The 18,855-nt window shown below is 57.2% G+C and overlaps 4 protein-coding genes across 4 annotated transcripts in view; 3 read left to right on the top strand and 1 right to left on the bottom strand.

Moving 5' to 3' along the window:
- Nucleotides 1–3,520: 3,520 nt before the first annotated feature.
- Nucleotides 3,521–6,722, top strand: LOC309889247 (butyrophilin subfamily 3 member A2-like; the record flags this gene model as incomplete). Its single annotated transcript, XM_082782009.1, has 6 exons — nucleotides 3,521–3,620; nucleotides 4,023–4,370; nucleotides 5,000–5,281; nucleotides 5,411–5,515; nucleotides 6,527–6,547; nucleotides 6,691–6,722. The coding sequence occupies 6 exons, from the start codon at nucleotides 3,521–3,523 to the stop codon at nucleotides 6,720–6,722; spliced, it is 888 nt and encodes a 295-aa protein (XP_082638135.1).
- A 4,622-nt stretch (nucleotides 6,723–11,344) lies between these two features.
- Nucleotides 11,345–15,960, top strand: LOC309889246 (butyrophilin subfamily 3 member A2-like; the record flags this gene model as incomplete). Its single annotated transcript, XM_082782008.1, has 6 exons — nucleotides 11,345–11,439; nucleotides 13,160–13,236; nucleotides 14,118–14,465; nucleotides 15,095–15,376; nucleotides 15,506–15,610; nucleotides 15,887–15,960. 6 exons carry the CDS (start codon nucleotides 11,345–11,347, stop codon nucleotides 15,958–15,960), a joined length of 981 nt encoding a protein of 326 aa, XP_082638134.1.
- Nucleotides 15,961–16,150: 190 nt separating this feature from the next.
- On the top strand, nucleotides 16,151–18,312 carry LOC309889245 (butyrophilin subfamily 1 member A1-like; the record flags this gene model as incomplete). The annotated part of the gene is made up of 6 exons (XM_082782007.1): nucleotides 16,151–16,175; nucleotides 16,508–16,633; nucleotides 16,727–16,747; nucleotides 16,874–16,894; nucleotides 17,053–17,085; nucleotides 17,262–18,312. The coding sequence occupies 6 exons, from the start codon at nucleotides 16,151–16,153 to the stop codon at nucleotides 17,888–17,890; spliced, it is 855 nt and encodes a 284-aa protein (XP_082638133.1). The 3' UTR covers nucleotides 17,891–18,312.
- Nucleotides 18,313–18,745: 433 nt separating this feature from the next.
- LOC309889171 (HLA class II histocompatibility antigen, DM beta chain-like) overlaps nucleotides 18,746–18,855 on the bottom strand; it is a 56,240-nt gene continuing 56,130 nt past the window's right edge. Inside the window, exon 6 of the mRNA XM_082781923.1 lies at nucleotides 18,746–18,821. Coding sequence (XP_082638049.1) covers nucleotides 18,811–18,821 — 11 coding nt within the window. The 3' untranslated portion in view covers nucleotides 18,746–18,810. The remainder of the gene's footprint in view (nucleotides 18,822–18,855) is intronic.

Below are 18,855 nucleotides of genomic sequence, written 5' to 3'. Positions count from 1 at the left end.
CTGGCACCCACGGGTCTCAGCCACATTTGCCTCCTAATGTGGGGTTGATTTGTACTTTGTGCCTGGTGCTGAGCATGAGCAGCCTGTGGGGGCTCTTTGTTCCCTCCTCTGGAGCACATCAAGGCCCAGCAGCAGCAGGACTGTGGCAAATAAAGTTTTGCACAGGAAGATGGAGTCTGGCAGTGGCATTTCCTGGGTGCTTTGTGTCCTGAGGCCTTGATGCCTGGGAAGGCGTCTTGCAGCAGACCGTCTCCTCACACGACTTGCCCTGCAGAGCCTTCGCCGCCCTCGTCGCCCTCCCTTGGAGGCTCTCGCACAGTTTTACGCCCTTCGTTTGCTGCAGTGCCCACAGCTGCACACAGTACTCGAGGCAAGGCTGCAGCAGGCCGAGCAGAGCGGGACGATCCCTTCCCTCGGCCGGCCAGCAGTGCTGTGCCTGAGGCACCCCAGGGCACGCTTGACCATTTGGGGTCCCATCCATGGCCCCCACACACCCACTCCTCTTGGTGAGACACCGTAAGAGTGCATGAGCATCTGCCCTGTGCCCAGAAAACTGCAGAGACACCAGCGGGGCTTGTGGAGCATTTTTATTGTCAGCACCACAGCATCGGGTCTGAGATGGGGCCAACCGGGAGCCGCAGGAGCTGGGAGGTGTCCTTCTGGGGGTCCTCAGATGCTGCCTGGGGAAGAGGGGGACACACAGGTTGAGAGATGGGGTGATTTGCCCCTCTCCGATGTGGACGGGGATGGGGACACCGTTACCTGCGGGGTAGTTGTCTCCAGGGAGGGGAGTGTAACCTGGGGGGGGGAGAAGAGGAGTGATCAGAGTCCTCGTCACCCTTGACCACCGCCCTGGCTCTCCCCGGCCACTCACCCGGGGCGGGAGGCCTGGCCCTGAAGTGGTAGACACCGGCGACCACTCCCGTGCAAGGCTTTCTGCAGCAGAGCAGAGGATCGGACAGGCAGGGCTATGTTTTTTCAGCATCGAGCCCATTTAAGGGAGCCACCAGGACCTGGCAGCCTTTGCCATGGAGGCTGAAGAGGCTTATGTGAAGCCAGCAGTGCCCCCTCCGCGAAGGTTCAGAAACAGCACCTGGGGAGTGCAAAGACGAGGAATGCGGCGACCAGGGCAGGCAAACACGGCATGGCGCATTAGAAGGGAATAGCACGGCAGTTCACGCAGGCAGGGTGGGAAGAGAGGGAAGAGCGTTCCCCCCCACGGCCCATACGAACACCTCCTCTAATGGCGGTCTACCGCTAACTAGGCTGCAATGGTCTCCACCAGGCACAGTGCTCTCTCTAGCAAGTCTGTACTCACCCAGACTGACTGCCCGCTCAAAAATGCACCAGTTCAGGTCTCAGGATGCAGGGAGCGTCTGAGCCTCTTGCTGCCATCTGCGGGAGGCAGAGAGACTGTGTGTGCGTGAGGTGCAAGCAGGCGGATGACCTGGTCCGTGTGGTGGCAGAACTCAAGGAGGAGGTGGAGAGGTTGAGGGCTATCAGGGAGTGTGAGCGGGAGACAGAGTGGTGGGGTAACTGCCTTTGGGGCCTGAAGGAGAGGTACCGGGGTGAGACACCTCAAATGGGGGTGGACCCCCTCCCCTGTCGCTGTCAGGCAGAGGGAGGGGACCTGGGAGTTGAGGAGGAATGGAGACAGGTCCCTGCTCAACATCGCAGGCGATGCCACCCCATACAACTCCCAGCTTCCCAGGTGCCCTTCCACAACAGGTTTGAGGCCCTGGAGCTTGAGGGACCGGGAGCTGAGGAAGAGGTAGAAAGTGTAGCCAGGAGGATGCCTAGGGTGAGGAAGTCGACTCCACGCCTCAGGACTGCTATCCTCTTTCGATAGTCCAGGTTGGCAATAATGACATTGAAGAGAGAAGCCTGAAGGCTGTCAAACAGGACGTGAGGGGAATGGGGTGGTTAGTGGATGGAGCGGGAATACAGGTGGAGCTTCCACCCATCGGGGGACCCAGATTGGAACAGTTTGCTCCTGACAGATGTACCCCATGCTACTGACCCATACAGTGTTTTGTTGGAGAGCTGCTTACTCGGCTGAAGGTGGAGATGCCTTGCAGAGAGATCTGGACAGATTGGAGAACTGGGCAATCACCAACTGCATGAAGTTTAACAAAGGCAAGTGCCAGGTCCTGCACATGGGACACAGCAACCCTGGCTATACGTACAGACTGGGGGATGAAACACTGGAGAGCAGCCCTGCAGAGAGGGATCTGGGGGTTGTGGTTGACAGCAAGCTGAACATGAGCCAGCAGCGTGCCCTGATAGCCAGGAGGGCCAACTGTATCCGGGGATGCATCGAGCACGGCATTGCTACTCGGTCAAGGGAAACGATTGTCCCACTCTACTCCGTGCTGTGCAGCCTCACCTCGAGGACTCTGTGCAGTTCTGGGCACCACAGCACAAAAAGGATGTGAAAGTATTGGAGAGTGTCCAGAGAAGGGCCACAGAGATGGTGAAGGGCCTAGAGGGGAAGACGTATGTCTTCAGCCAGATCTCTTCGTACTCTGGGATGAATCCCATCAGGCCCTATAGTCTTGTATGTATCCATCTGGAGGAGCAAATCCCACACAAATTCGGGGTTTCTTGGGACTTTGTCATTCCTGCAGTCACTGTCCTCCAGCTCAGGGCACCTGGGGTCCCACAGCCCAGCATCAGTGTTGAAGGCAAAGAAAGCATTAAACATCTCTGTGAAGTCGATGACCCTGTTGAACCATCCACATCAAGTAACAGACCAATGCTTTCTCTCATCCTACTTTAGATGTTAAGATAGTTTTAAAAAAAGCATTTTATTTCCCCTCACAGTACTGTCCAGATTCAACTCAAATTAAGTTTTGGCCATATGAATTTTCACCCTTCAAAGGCAAACAGTACCTCTGCAGTCATTCCATGTTGCCTGACTTCCCTTCCAGCAAACAGAAAGTTTCCTCATCCACCTAAGCTCTAGAAGAAGTTCCCTGCCCATCTGAGCCAACCTTCTGCCATGGCTGCTTTAATGGAGATAGGAGAGGCACTGGCACTTTGCCTTCAGCACCCTGGGCAAAGGTTGGCAGCTCTGGGCTCAGCACCCAGCTATGCCTTGTTCCATGCAGCCTCCGATCCTGCTCAGCTCTTCACTGCCATCTCTCCACATTTTCCCATTGCTCACAGTTTGATTCCTCCTTGCATGCATGGAGATGAACGAACATAGCCAGTGGCTTTCCCTGGAGGTCTGGACAGGCCCCTGCTGGGGACAAGCAACTTGTGCTTGCTAAAGGCAGTGGACTGGGCACCCAGCTGCAATGGGATGGTGGTGCCAGCCCTGTAGAGCTCCCCAGACGTTGCCCTAGGGGCAGAGCTGCTCCAGGAGGGTTATTGCAGCCAGGAACTGGGCAAAGGTTGGGAAAGTTGGGCGTAGCCTTGTGCTTTCTGCAGGTCTGCTGGGTGTCGTGAAGGACATCTATCTTGGCTTGGAGAAGAACCCCTGGGAGGCCAACTGCCCACTGGGGGACCACTCTCTCCGATGGGGCTCCCCTGGGGCTGCAATCACCCCAGCCTCACCGGCCATGCCAGGGGCCTCCTGACTTCCCTCGTCACTCTGCTCCTCCTCTGGCTGGGCTCAGGTAGGATCCTGCGGGGCTGCTGGCGGCTCTCCCACCCTGGTCCTGTCAGACAAGCTGGTACAGGTTATGGGAGCAGCCATGGAAAGGGGGGACCCGAGCCCACAGCTCGCCCATGCTGGGTTTCACTTTCAATTTTGTTCTTTCACATAATACGGGGGCTGACTTAGCTGCCTTTTCTGGCTCTTCTTCTCCTGCCCAAATGCTGCAGAGAGGGCTCCCACTCCCAGCACACCTCCTTCTCCTGCACATCCTCCCTCTCCTGTTTCCCCGGTGGTTTCTCATGGGACACAGGGGACAAAGCCCACACCAGCTCCCTTCAAAGCTCGCCCATTGTCACTCACTGACCCTACATTTACAATGGCAAAGTCTCACCTCCTCTCTGTGCCTTTCTCCATTGCCCAGCCCAGCTCAGAGTGGTGGGACCAGGACACTCTCTCACTGCCACTGTGGGGAAGGATGTCGTGCTGCCCTGCCACTTGTCCCCTCAACGCGATGCTCGCAGCTTGGAGGTCAGGTGGATCCGGAATGATTTCTCTGAGACAGTGCACCACTACCGCAATGGACAGGACCTGTACGGGGAGCAGATGGAGGCATATGCCGGGAGGACAGAGTTGCTCAGAGATGGTCTCTCTGCTGGAAGGCTGGACTTGCGAATCACAGGACTGAGACCCTCTGATGATGGCCAGTACATCTGCAATGTGGGAGATGCTGATGCTTATAACGAAGCCATTGTGGATCTGGAGGTGTCAGGTTAGTGTCTGGGGTGATGCTGCCAGGGCAGAGTTTACGTGTCCTTTGAATGTTTCAGCTGTTTCACAGCATGGAGCATGCCAATGGATGTGGAGGTAATATTTGGGGAGAGAGCTCCCTGGATACTTTTGTCAGTTTTCACTGGTGTCTTTGAAGAAAATAATCATAATATGGAGAAGGCACTGGGCACAGGCTGCTGAGCAGCACCTTCAGCTGTGTCAGCAATGGGACCAAACAGCACACAGGGAGAACTGCAGAGTCCTCTGAGCAGATGGGCGCCTGCTTTACTTTTGCTTTCTGTGCTGGGGGAGACCTGAGACGTTGTCACGAATTCTTAAGGCTTCTTGAACAAGGATGGCTTGGTGCAGAGATGCTGCCTGCAGGTGCTGAAGCTCAGTGCCTGGGATTACAGAGTAATTTGGGGTAACTGACGTTGTGCAGCCCGGCTCTCTGGGTCTGGCACAAGCAGGGATAGTTTAGGATGATGGGGGGTTCGTGGAGCGCCCAGTCCCTGAGGCCCTTGGACCGTGACTGGTCTGGGATGTGTGTGGCATGTGAGCAGATGGGGTCTTTGCCTTGGAACTCAATCCATCCCCAAGTAAAGCCCCAGCCACACGCTCTTCCCTTAGCCACAGGCGCTGACCCCCACCTCTCCCTGGGGGGCTACGAGGACGGAGGCGTCCGCGTGCTGTGTCGATCGGCCGGCTGGTACCCGCTGCCGCAGCTGCTGTGGAGGGATGCTCGTGGGCAGCACCTGCCCTCGGTCTCCCAGACACATTCCCAGGACCAGGAGGGGCTCTTTGAAATCGAAGGCGCCGTCATCGTGACCGGGAGTGTGGAGGGGCCCTTGTCCTGTGTGGTCAGGAACAGCCGCCTCCAGGAGGAGAGGAAATTTTCCCTGCACATCGCAGGTACAAACGGCACAGCCAGGGTGAGGTGTTCCTGGCCCCTGCACTTGTCCCAACCCAGGAGAAGTCTGGGTCTTGCTTTTTCATCCACGCGCATGTAAACACAGCCCTTTTCCTGCTGCCTTTTCTCAGCTCCCTTCTTCCACAACGCCCAGCCCTGGATGGTGGCTCTGGCTCTGGTCCTCGTGCTTTTGGCTGTGTCCATTGGCCTCGGAGTTTATCTATTTCGAAAGCAAGGTAAGCTGGCAGCGCAGGGATGGAGCGGAGGGAGGTGTTCTGCAGGGATCCCCCTGGGTGTGGAGCGGGGCTGAGCCCTGGCCCAGGGAGGTGCATAGGAGGAGGAAGGGAATGTTCTCCTGGGGATGCCAAAGGCCTTCGGATCGTCTTGGGCCTCTGCCATGGGGAAAGAAGGCAGAGGAGAAGGCAAGGGGCCTTGGGTGGGAGGCCAGGGAGCATGGCTGCAGCGTGGGGCTGGTGGCAAGGTGCAGCCCCCCTGCACATGTTCCCACCCAGCAACCAAGCTGCTCTGCTCACCACCTCTTCCTCCGCCTTTGCTTTTCAGCGGCACAGAGCCGAGAGCTGGGTGAGTCCTTGCAGTCCCTGCCCCCAGCCCCTACGGAAGTGGTGTCTGTGCGGGAGGGCCTGGTCTGGGTGGGCTCTGGGGGCTTGTGTGCTGGTGGCTTAGGGGTGCTGAAGGAGCAGCTGGAGCCTGTGGTGGGAGTGGGGAGTGCTGGGGCTGTAGCTGCCCTGGGCACGGGACAAGGGACAGGGCCGGGATGGCTGAAAGGAACGGGGATCAAGGTGGGGATGGGGAGCGAGCTGCGGGACTGCCCTGCTCTGCACTGACGCTTCTGGGACGGGGACGTCCTCCACCGATCCCCATTCACTTCCACTTGCGTTTTGGTGGCATGGTGCAGAGAGCTGCACAAGTGTCTGTCCTTACTGCTACAATTCTTGCAAAAAGCAGGGCCTCGGTCCTTGTTAGTCTGGTCACTACAAGTCTGGGAGTAAGGTGGTCTGTGCACATGCATGAGAGCAAAAAATATTTGGGGTCTAGCCATCTAGCCATGGAAGCAGGAATGGAGTGAAACTCTCTCCACTCTGACCATTCATTCCTTTTGCTTTTCTATATCAGCCAAAAAGGATGCAAAGCTGGGGAAGTCTCCTTCCCCAGGGAGAATTCATTTGGTGTCTTCCCATGGGCATACTCCCTTCTGACCGTACATTGCTTTTCGCTTTCTTTTCCAGTGCAACAAGCTGCAGAGATAGGTGAGTGTCCATCCATGAACTGAAAGAATTTGTGGTATAGACATGGGATGAGAAGTTTTTCCCTCTGATCATGTATTTTGCTTTTCCAGAAGAAAAAGCTGATAGACTGGGTGAGTCTCTCTTTCCCTACACCCTCCCCCCAGGACTGAAGGAACTGGAGGGCATTCCTGTGTAGCAGCCACTTGAAAAGTACCCGATTCCTCTCATCAATGTATTGCTCTTATTTTCCTTTTCAGAGGAACAAGCTGCAGAGTTGGGTGAGTGTCCCCATCCTTGAGCCCCTGGGCAACACCAAGGCGAAGTGCAGGGGATGGTGGGCAGCTGGGACAGAGCAGCCCAGGGCTGGCCCCTCACCCTGCCCACACCCACTGGGTACCAGCCATGGGCTGTGAACAGCTCTCCCCTCTCCTTCCAGCATGGAGAAGGTCTCTCCTGCCTCATAATAGAGGTAGGTGAGCACTGGGTTGCTCTCTGCGGTGCTTCTCTTGCCCTTGCTGGGGCATCTTCAGGAGCCAAGAGGTGCCCCATCTCCTTCCCCGTGGGGCAGCTCCTGGCCCCGAGCTGGGGAAAGCCTGCCCAGGGCTGAGCTCTGCCCCTGATGGCCTGGCTCCTTCTGTCCCTGCAGTGAAGGTGACCCTGGATCCAGACACGGCTCATCCCATGCTTGTTGTGTCTCAGGACAACAGCAGTGTGAGATTGGAAAGTGAAAGGCAGCAGGTGCCTGACACACCAGAGAGATTTGACTATTGGTTGTGCATGCTGGGCCGTGAGGAGTTCAGAGAGGGGAGTCACTGCTGGTTGGTGGAGGGAGATCAGCTAAAGGATTCACGGTGGGCAGTGGGGGTGGCCAGGGCTTCTGTGAAGAGGAAGGGGTGGATCAACATGAGCCCTGAAGGAGGGATCTGGGCGGTGGAGTACTATAATGATCATCTCAAGCCTCTCATATCTCCTTCCACTCTTTTCTCCTTGTACCCTGTCCCCACAAGGATCTGGGTCTGTCTGAACTGTACCCAGCAGCAGGTGTCTTTTATCAATGCTGACAATGGGGTCAAGATCTTCACTTTCACAGCAGCCTCCTTCAATGGGGAGAGCATCCGCCCCTGGTTCTGGGTGGAGACAGAGGGAATTCAGCTGTGCCTGAGGAACAGCACCCCCCAGACCCCAGCCCCAGACCTGGGGACCTCCTGCCCTTCTCCAGACACTCCTCAAACACCTCTCCTTGGCCCTGCAGGAGCAGCACAGGAATGAGGGGCAGTGGGGTCAGGGGCTGCCCTGTGTTCCTCCCTGCTGCTGGAGGAGGGCTGGGATGCTGCAAGCAGGGACCAGGCCCCTTGCAGCCCCTGGGCTCTGCCCTGCACATGGCTCCTCTGCTGAGGCACAAGCCCTGCTGGCACCCACGGCTCTCACCCTGCCTCTGAGCCCCAGCGGGCAGCACAGGGGCTGCAGCAGCTCTCCACACTCCTCTCCCCTCTGCTTGCACTGCTTGCAGTCCCCAGGGCAAGGGATGTGGTCACCGTGTGCTGCCGGCCATTGTAGGCCACCTTTGCCTCCTAGGTTGGGGTTGATCCTTGCTCTGTGCCTGGTGCTGAGCATGAGCAGCCTGTGGGGGCTCTTTGTTCCCTCCTCTGGAGCACATCAAGGCCCAGCAGCAGCAGGACTGTGTCAAATAAAGTTTTGTACAGGAAGATGGAGTCTGGCAGTGGCATTTCCTGGGTGCTTTGTGTCCTGAGGCCTTGCTGCCTGGGAAGGCGTCTTGCAGCACACCGTCTCCTCACACGACTTGCCCTGCAGAGCCTTCGCCGACCTCGTGGCCCTCCCTTGGAGGCTCTTACACAGTTTTACGCCCTTCATCTGCTGCAGTGCCCACAGCTGCACGCAGTGCTCAAGGCGAGGCCGCAGCAGGCCGAGCAGAGCGGGACGATCCCTTCCCTCGGCCGGCCAGCAGTGCCGTGCCTGAGGCACCCCAGGGCATGCTTGGCACTTTGGGGTCCCATCCATGGCCCCCACACACCCGCTCCTCTTGGTGAGACTCAGTAGGAGCGTGTGAGCCCTTGCCCTGTCCCCAAAACACTGCAGAGACACCAGTGGGGCTTGTGGAGCATCTCTATTGTCAGCACTTCGACATCGGGTCTGAGATGGGGCCAACCGGGAACCGCCACTGCCAGGAGTTGTCCGTCTGGGGGTCCTCAGATGCTGCCTGGGGAAGGGGGGACACACAGGGTGAGAGAATCACAGAATCACAGAATTTTCTAGGTTGGAAGAGACCTCAAGATCATCGAGTCCAACCTCTGACCTAACGCTAACAGTCCCCACTAAACCATATCCCTAAGCTCTACATCTAAACGTCTTTTGAAGACTTCCAGGGATGGTGACTCCACCACTTCCCTGGGCAGCCTGTTCCAATGCCTCACAACCCTTTCAGTGAAGAAGTTCTTCCTAACATCTAACCTAAAACTCCCCTGGTGCAACTTAAGCCCATTCCCCCTCGTCCTGTCACCAGGCACGTGGGAGAACAGACCAACCCCCACCTCGCTACAGCCTCCCTTGAGGTACCCATAGAGAGCGATAAGATCGCCCCTGAGCCTCCTCTTCTCCAGGCTGAACAAGCCCAGCTCCCTCAGCCGCTCCTCGTAGGACTTGTTCTCCAGGCCCCTCACCAGCTTCGTCGCCCTTCTCTGAACCCGCTCAAGCACCTCCATGTCCTTCTTGTAGTGAGGGGCCCAAAACTGAACACAGTACTCGAGGTGTGGCCTCACCAGAGCTGAGTACAGCGGGACGATCACCTCCCTAGCCCTGCTGGTCACACTGTTCCTGATACAAGCCAGGATGCCGTTGGCATTCTTGGCCACCTGAGCACACTGCTGGCTCATATTCAGCCGACTATCCACCATCACTCCCAGGTCCTTCTCTGCCTGGCAGCTCTCCAACCATTCCTCTCCCAGCCTGTAGCTCTGCTTGGGGTTATTGCGCCCCAGGTGCAGGACCCGGCACTTGGCCTTGTTGAACTTCATGCAGAGATGGGGTGATTTGCCCCTCCACGATGGGGATGGGGATGGGGACACCGTTACCTGTGGGGTAGTTGTCTCCAGGGAGGGGAGTGTAACCTGTGGGGGGGAGAAGAGGAGTGAGCAGAGTCCTCGTTGCCCTTGACCACGGCCCCGGCTCTCCCCGGACACACACCCAGGGTGGGAGGCCTGGCCCTGAAGCCTTAGACGCCGGCGAGAAAGAAGCCAAGTCCCAGCACCATCAGCATGGTGGCCACTGCCACCAGTATCGTCACCTCCGGCATCAGTCTGGGACCTGTGGGGACACGGCCGGGTGAATGGCAGCAAGGAGCCAAAACCGCCGGCACTCCGGCTTCGGTCCTGCACCTCTCCACTCACTCCAGTCCTCCAGGAGAGGCTCCTGCAGGCTGACGTGCTGCACCAAGCACGTGTAGGTGTCGCCTGCCACTGGGGCCACGAGCAGGGACACCTGCGTCTGGTAGGTCCAGTCACCGTTGGGGATGGCGGAGATGGGGTTATAGTCATCGGGCTCCATGATGTCCCCGTTGTGCAGCCAGATGACGGTCACCTCGGGGGGGTAGAAGCCCCAGATGTGGCAGCTGAAGTGTATGGGCACACGGGCGTTGGCCGTTTCCACGGGGATGATGCGGACTTGGGGCTGCGCTGGAGCAGGGATGGGGATGGGGTCAGTGCTGTGCGATCCCCTTTTCCCTGCCCTGTGCAACGTCCCCATGCAATGTTCCGTGCAACACTCCCGTGCAAGGATTTCTGCAGCAGAGCAGAGGATCGGACAGGCAGGGCTATGTTTTTTCAGCATCGAGCGCACTTGAGGGAGCCACCAGGACCCGGCAGCCTTCGCCATTGAGGCTGACAAGGCTTACGTGAAGCCAGCAGGGCCCTCTCCCCGAAGGTTCAGAAACAGCACCTGGGGAGTGAAAAGACGAGGAAAGCGGCGACCAGGGCAGGCAAACAGGGCATGGTGCATCAGAAGGGAGTGGCAGGCAGTCCGTGCAGGCAGGGTGAGCAGGGAGGGCAGAGCGTTCGCCCCCACAGCCCATACGAACACCTCCTCTAAGAGCAGTCTACCACTAGCTAGGCTGCAATGGTCTCCACCAGGCACAGTGCTCTCTCTAGCAAGTCTGTACACACCCAGACTGACTGCCCACTCAAAAATGCACCAGTTCAGGTCTCTGGATGCAGGGAGCGTCTGAGCCTCTTGCTGCCATCTGCGGGAGGCAGAGAGACTGTGTGTGCGTGAGGTGCGAGCAGGTGGATGACCTGGTCCGTGTGGTGGCAGAACTCAAGGAGGAGGTGGAGAGGTTGAGGGCTATCAGGGAGTGTGAGCGGGAGATAGAGTGGTGGGGAACTCCGTGCGGGGCCTGAAGGACAGGTACCAGGGTGATACACCCCAAATGGGGGTGGACCCCCTCCCCTGTCGATTTTGGGCAGAGGGAGGGGACCTAGGAGATGAGGAGGAATGGAGACAGGTCCCTGCTCAACATCGCAGGTGATGCCACCCCATACAACTCCCAGCTTCCCAGGTGCCCTTCCACAACAGGTTTGAGGCCCTGGAGCTTGAGGGACCGGGAGCTGAGGAAGAGGTAGAAAGTGTAGCCAGGAGGATGCCTAGGGTGAGGAAGTCGACTCCACGCCTCAGGACTGCTATCCTCTTTTGATAGTCCAGGCTGGCAGTGCTGACATTGAAGAGAGAAGCCTGAAGGCTATCAAACGGGACGTTAGGGGACTGGGGCGGTTAGTGAATGGAGCGGGAGTTCAGGTGGTGCAAATCGCCATGCTGCAGCGCATGGAGGAGCCCCCAGTGCAGGACGAGGAAGGGGCCGGGTGGAGGCTGCGGCCCATGGAAAGCCCCACAAAACCAGGACCCAGGCAGGAGCTGCAGCCCATGGAGAGGAGCCCCCACAGGATCAGGAGCTCTGGGGGGAGCTGCCACCCATGGGGGACCCAGATTGGAACAGTTTGCTCCTGACAGATGTACCCCATACTACAGACCCATACTGGGGCAGTTGCTGGACTGCTGCTGCCTGTGGGAAGCCCATGTAGGATCAGTTTGGGAAGGACGGCATCCCTTGGGAGGAGTTGGTGACTCAGCTGAGGGTGGAAAGCACTTGCAGGGAGATCTGGACAGATTGGAGAGCTGGGCAATATCCAACTGCATGAAGTTTAACAAAGGCAAGTGCAGGTACTGCACCTGGGATGGGACAACCCTGGCTATACGTACAGAGTGGGGGATGAGACGCTGGAGAGCAGCCCTGCAGAGAGGGATCTGGGGGTTGTGGTTGACAGCAAGTTGAACATGAGCCAGCAGTGTTCTCTAGCAGCCAGGAGGGCCAACTGTATCCTGGGGTGCATCGAGCACGGCATTGCTAGTCGGTCAAGGGAGGTGATTGTCCCACTCTACTCTGCACTCTGCGGCCTCACCTCGAGGACTCTGTGCAGTTCTGGCCACCACAGCACAAAAAGGACATTAAACTATTGGAGAGTGTCCAGAGAAGGGCCACAGAGATGGTGAAGGGCCTAGAGGAGAAGATGTATGCCTTCAGCCAGTTCTCTTAGTACTCTGGGATGAATCCCATCAGGCCCTATAGTCTTGTATGCATTCATCTGGAGCAGCAAATCCCACACAAATTCGGGGTTTCTTGGGACTTTATCGTTCCTGCAGTCACTGTCCTCCAGTTCAGGGCACTTGGGGTCCCACAGCCCAGTGATGTTGAAGGCAAAGGCAAAGAAAACAATAAACATCTCTATGAATGACCTTGTCTGACCATCCCTATCAAGTAACAGACCAATGCTTTCTCTCATCCTACTTTTGCTGTTAAGATAGTTTAAGGAAAAAAAAAAAAAAAAAGCATTTTATTGCCCCTCACAGTTCCTTCCAGATTCAACTCAAATTGAGCTTTGGCCATAGGAATTTTCTCCCTACAAAAGCAAACAGTACCTCTGTAGTCCTTCCATATTGACTGACCTCGCCTCCAGCAAACAGGAACTTTCCTTATCCACCTAAGATCATGAAGAAGGTCCCTGCCCATCTGAGCAAACCTTCTACCACGGCTACTTTAATGGAGCCGGGAGAGGCACTGGCACTTTGCCTTCAGCACCCTGGGCAAAGGGTGGCAGTTCTGGGCTCGGCACCCAGCTGTGCCCTATTCCCTGCAGCCTCCGATCCTGCTCAGCTCTTCACTGCCATCTCTCCACGTTTTCCCATTGCTCACAGTTTGATTCCTCCTTGCATGCATGGAGATGAACGAGCTTAGCCTGTGGCTTTCCCTGGAGGTCTGGAGAGGCCCCCACTGGGGTCAAGCACCTTGTGCTTGCTAAAGGCAGTGGACTGGGCACCCAGCTGCAATGGGATGGTGGTGCCAGCCCTGTAGAGCTCCCCAGACGTTGCCCCAGGGGCAGAGCTGCTCCAGGAGGGTTATTGCAGCCAGGAACTGGGCAAAGGTTGGGAAAGTTGGGCGTAGCCTTGTACCTTCTGCAGCTCTGCTGGGTGCCACGAGGGACATCTCTCTTGGCTTGGAGAAAAACCTCTGGGGGGCCACCTGCCCCCTAGGGGACCTCTCTCTCCGATGGGGCTCCCCTGGGTCTGCAGCCACCCCAGCTTCACCGGCCATGCCAGGGGCCTCCTGACTTTCCTCGTCACTCTGCTCCTCCTCCACCTGGGCTCAGGTAGGACCCTGAGAGGCTGCAACGGGCTGTCCCCCCTGTGCATGCTTACGTGCTGCTGTGGGGCAGGGGAGCAGCTGTGGGAAAGGGGGCACCCTAGCCCACAGCTCAGGCTGTGCTGGGTTTCACTTTCACTTTGGTTCTTTCACGCAATATGGCTGCTGCCTTGCCTGCCCTTTCTGTGTCTCCTTCACCCACACGAATGCTGCAGAGAGGGCTCCCACTCCCAGCACACCTCCTTCTCCTACTCATCCTCCCTCTCCCTCTCCTGTTTCCCCGGTCTTTTCCCATGGGACACAGGGCACGCAGAACGCACAGACTCACGCACCAACTCATGCCCTTTGTCACTCACTGCCCCTAAATTTAAAATGGCAAAATCTTACCTCCTCTCTGTGCCCTTCTCCATTGCCCAATGTGAGAAACATCTCAAATAATTTTCTTCAGACTGCATCTTCTGTGAAGCTCTTTTATTCACGATTGCAACGGTCCTGCCAATCAGGAGCACATTTTAGTAAACAAATCCTAACCTTTTATTCCCTATTACCCGACGCCTGATCACCTCCCTTGTTTCCTCATTGGATGAGCACTAAAGGTTCACAAGACACTCAACACTCCTCTATACCATATATGTATAATTTTTCTTTCTTTCTTTTTTTTTTCAACGCTTTAATTTCTCCTTTCTTAGATTTTGAGAACTTTTGATCTTTGTTCTCCTGTTCTCACACTGCTCATCCTATTTTTCTCAAGCTTCTACCTTATTTTGGAACAGTGCGGCCTTCTACGGTCCACTTAGCTACTTAGCATTTCTGCTTATTCTGACTACACCTTGAAATGCAGAAAAATAATTCCCTACTGCAAAAACACAACATTGTTTCTCACACCAGCCCAGCTCAGAGTGGTGGGACCAGGACACCCTGTCACTGCCGCCGTGGGGAAGGATGTCGTGCTGCCCTGCCACTTGTCCCCTCAACGCGATGCTCGCAGCTTGGAGGTCAGGTGGATCCGGAATGATTACTCTGAGACAGTGCACCACTACTACAATGGAGAGGACCTGTACAGGGAGCAGATGGGGGCATATGCCGGGAGGACAGAGTTGGTCAGAGATGGTCTCTCTATTGGAAGCCTGGACTTGCAAATCACAGGACTGAGACCCTCTGATGATGGCCAGTACGTCTGCACTGTGGGAGATGGTCATGCTTTTGATGAAGCCATTGTGGAGCTGGAGGTGTCAGGTTAGTGGCTGGGGTGATGCTGCCAGGGCAGAATTTACGTGTCCTTTGAATGTTTCAGCTGTTTCACAACATGAGGCATACCCATGGATGTGGAGGTAATACTTGGGGAGAGAGCTCCCTGGAGACTTTTGTCAGTTTTCACTGGTGTCCTTGAAGACAATAATCATAATATTGTGAGGGCACTGGGCACAGGCTGCTGAGCAGCACCTTCAGCTGTGTCAGCAATGGGACCAAACAGCACACAGGGAGAATCACAGAGTCTTCTGAGGCTCTGAGGTCTGCTTTACTTTTGCTTTCTGTGCTGGGGGAGACCTGAGACGTTGTCAGGAAGTCTCAGGGCTTCATCACCCAGCACGGCTTGGTGCAGAGACGCTGCCTGGAGGTGCTGGAGTGCAGCACATGTGTTTTCTGCATGATTTGGGGTCACTGGCGTTGTGCAGCCCTGCTCTCTGGATTTTGAACCTACCGCGGTGGTTTTGGGGTGGACGTGAGTGCATGGAGTGTCTGATCCCTGAGACCCTGGTGCCGTGGCTGTCCTGGGCTGTGTCTGGCATGGGAGCAGATGGGGTCTTTGCCTTGGAACTCAATCCCTCCCCAAGTAAAGCCCCAGCCACACGCTCTTTCCTCAGCCACAGGCGCTGACCCCCACCTCTCCCTGGGGGGCTACGAGGACGGAGGCGTCCGCGTGCTGTGTCGATCGGCCGGCTGGTACCCGCTGCCACAGCTGCTGTGGAGGGATGCTCGCGGGCAGCACCTGCCCTCAGTCTCCCAGACACATTCCCAGGACCAGGAGGGGCTCTTTGAAATCGAAGGCACCGTCATCATGACCGGGAGCGTGGAGGGGCCCTTGTCCTGTGTGGTCAGGAGCAACCGCCTCCAGCAGGAGAGGGAATTTTCCCTGCACATCGCAGGTACAAATGGCACAGCCAGGGTGAGGTGTTCCTGGCCCCTGCACTTCTCCTGACCCAGGAGAAGTCTGGGTCTTGCTCTTCCACCTGCGGGCATGGAAACACAGCCCTTTTCCTGGTGCCTTTTCTCAGCTCCCTTCTTCCACAACGCCCAGCCCTGGATGGTGGCTCTGGCTCTGGTCCTCGTGGTTTTGGCTGTGTCCCTTGGCCTCGGAGTTTATCTCTTTCGAAAGCAAGGTAAGCTGGCAGCGCAGGGATGGAGCGGAGGGAGGTGTTCTGCAGGGATCCCCCTGGGTGTGGAGCGGGGCTGAGCCCTGGCCCAGGGAGGTGCGTAGGAGGAGGAAGGGAATGTTCTCCTGGGGATGCCAAAGGCCTTCGGATCGTCTTGGGCCTCTGCCATGGGGAAAGAACGCAGAGGAGAAGGCAAGGGGCCTTGGGTGGGAGGCCAGGGAGCATGGCTGCAGCGTGGGGCTGGTGGCAAGGCGCAGCCCCCCTGCACATGTTCCCACCCAGCAACCAAGCTGCTCTGCTCACCACCTCTTCCTCCGCCTTTGCTTTTCAGCGGCACAGAGCCGAGAGCTGGGTGAGTCCTTACAGTCCCTGCCCCCAGCCCCTGGGAACTGGTGGTGTCCCTGTGGGAGGGACTGGTCCTGGTCTGGGTGGGCTCTGGGGGCTTGTGTGCTGGTGGCTCGGGGGTGCTGGAGGAGCAGCTGGAGCCTGGGGTGGGAGTGGGGAGTGCAGGGGCTGGGGCTGCCCTGGGCACGGGACACGGCCGGGATGGCTGAAAGGAACGGGGATCAAGGTGGGGATGTAGAGCGAGCTGCGAGACTGCCCTGCTCTGCACTGACGCTTCTTGACAGGGACGTCCTCCACCCGTCCCCATTCACTTCCACTTGCCTTTTCGTGACACAGTGCAGAGAGCTGCACAAGTGTCTGTCCTTAATGCTACAAGTCTTGCAAAATGCTGGGCCTCAGTCCTTGTTAGTCTGGTCACTACAAGTCTGGGAGCAAGGTGGTCTGTGCACATGCATGAGAGCAAAAGAATTTGGGGTCTAGCCATGGAAGCAGGAATGGGGTGAAAGTCTCTCCACTCTGACCATTTATTACTTTTGCTTTTCTTTATCAGCTAAAAAGGATGCAAAGCTGGGGAAGTCTCCTTCCCCAAGGAGAATTCATTTGGTGTCTTCCCATGGGCATACTCCCTTCTGACCGTACATTGCTTTTCGCTTTCTTTTCCAGTGCAACAAGCTGCAGAGATAGGTGAGTGTCCATCCATGAACTGAAAGAATTTGTGGTATAGACATGGGATGAGAAATATTTCTCTCTGATCATGTATTCCTTATGCTTTTCCAGAAGAAAAAGCTGAAAGACTGGGTGAGTCTCTCTTTCCCTGCCCCCAACCCCCAGGACTGAAGGAACTGGGGGTCATTCCTTTGTAGCAGCCACTTGATAAGAACCCGATTCCTCTCATCAATGCATTGCTCTTATTTTCCTTTTCAGAGGAACAAGCTGCAGAGCTGGGTGAGTATCCCCATCCTTGAGCCCCAGGGCAACACCAAGGCGAAGTGCAGGGGATGGTGGGCAGCTGGGACAGAGCAGCCCAGGGCTGGCCCCTCACCCTGCCCACACCCACTGGGTACCAGCCATGGGCTGTGACCAGCTCTCCCCTCTCCTTGCAGCATGGAGAAGGTCTCTCCTGCCTCATAATAGAGGTAGGTGTGCACTGGGTTGCTCTCTGCGGTGCTTCTCTTGCCCTTGCTGGGGCATCTTCAGGAGCCAAGAGGTGCCCCATCTCTTCCTCTTGGGGCAGCTCCTGGCCCCGAGCTGGGGAAAGCCTGCCCAGGGCTGAGCTCTGCCCCTGATGGCCTGGCTCCTTCTGTCCCTGCAGTGAAGGTGACCCTGGATCCACACACGGCTCATCCCCGGCTTGTTGTGTCTCAGGACAACAGCAGTGTGAGACGGGAAAGTAAACGACAGGAGGTGCCTGACACACCGGAGAGATTTGACAATCGCTACTGCGTGCTGGGCCATGAAGAGTTCAGAGAGGGGAAGCACTGCTGGTTGGTGGAGGTGGAGGGAGAGCGGCTAAAGGATTCACGGTGGGCTGTGGGGGTGGCCAGGGCTTCTGTGGAGAGAAAGGAGTATTTCAAAAGGAGCCCTGAAGAAGGGATCTGGGCTGTGGAGTACTATAAGGGGCAGCTCAAGTCTCTCACATCTCCTCGCACCCCCTTGTCCCTGTTCTCCATCCCCACGAGGATCTGGGTCTGTCTGGACTGTACCCATGGGCAAGTGTGTTTTATCAATGCTGACAATGGGGTCGAGATCTTCACTTTCACAGCAGCCTCCTTCAATGGGGAGAGCATCCGCCCCTGGTTCTGGCTATGGACTCAGGGATTTCAGCTGTGCCTGAGGAACAGCACCCCCCAGACACTGTCTCCAGCCCTGGGGGGCTCCTGCCCTTCTCCAGACACTCCTGCATCACCTCTCCTTGCTCGTGCAGGAGCAGCACAGGAATGAGGGGCAGTGGGGTCAGGGGCTGCCCTGTGTTCCTCCCTGCTGCTGGAGGAGGGCTGGGATGCTGCAAGCAGGGGCCAGGCCCCTTGCAGCCCCTGGGCTCTGTCCTGCACATGGCTCCTGTGCTGGGGCACAAGCCCTGCTGGCACCCACGGCTCTCACCCTGCCTCTGAGCCCCAGCGGGCAGCACAGGGGCTGCAGCAGCTCTCCACGCTCCTCTCCCCTCTGCTTGCAGACCCCAGGGCAAGGGATGTGGTCACCGTGTGCTGCCGGCCATTGCAGGCCACCTTTGCCTCCTAGTTCGGGGTTGATCCTTGCTCTGTGCCTGGTGCTGAGCATGAGCAGCCTGTGGGGGCTCTTTGTTCCCTCCTCTGGAGCACATCAAGGCCCAGCAGCAGCAGGACTGTGTCAAATAAAGTTTTGTACAGGAAGATGGAGTCTGGCAGTAGCATTTGCTGGGTGCTTTGTGTCCTGAGGCCTTGCTGCCTGGGAAGGCGTCTTGCAGCACACCGTCTCCTCACACGCCTTGCCCTGCAGAGCCTTCGCCCTCCTCGTAGCCCTCCCTTGGAGGCTCTCGCACAGTTTCACGCCCTTCGTCTGCTACGGTGCCCACAGCTGCACGCAGTGATGGAGGCGAGGTCGCAGCAGGCCGAGCAGAGCGGGACGACCCCTTCCCTTGGCAAGCCAGCAGTGCCGTGCCTGAGGCACCCCAGGGCACTTTGGCGTCCCATGGCATGACCCCACACACCCGCTCCTCTTGGTGAGACACTGTAGGAGTGCATGAGCCTCTGCCCTGTCCCCAGAACACTGCACAGACACCAGCAGGGCTTGTGGAGCATCTTTATTGTCAACACCATGACAATGGGTCTGAGATGGGGCCAAACGGGAGCCAACGGTGCCAGGAGGTGTCCGTCTGGGGGTCCTCAGATGCTGCCTGGGAAAGGGGGGACACACAGGGGGACAGATGG

The sequence above is a fragment of the Aythya marila genome, assembly GCF_965140915.1.
Source record: "Aythya marila genome assembly, chromosome: 33".
NCBI lineage: Eukaryota > Metazoa > Chordata > Aves > Anseriformes > Anatidae > Aythya > Aythya marila.
Note: the sequence above shows the minus strand (reverse complement) of the source record. Positions and strands in the feature narration are given on the sequence as shown.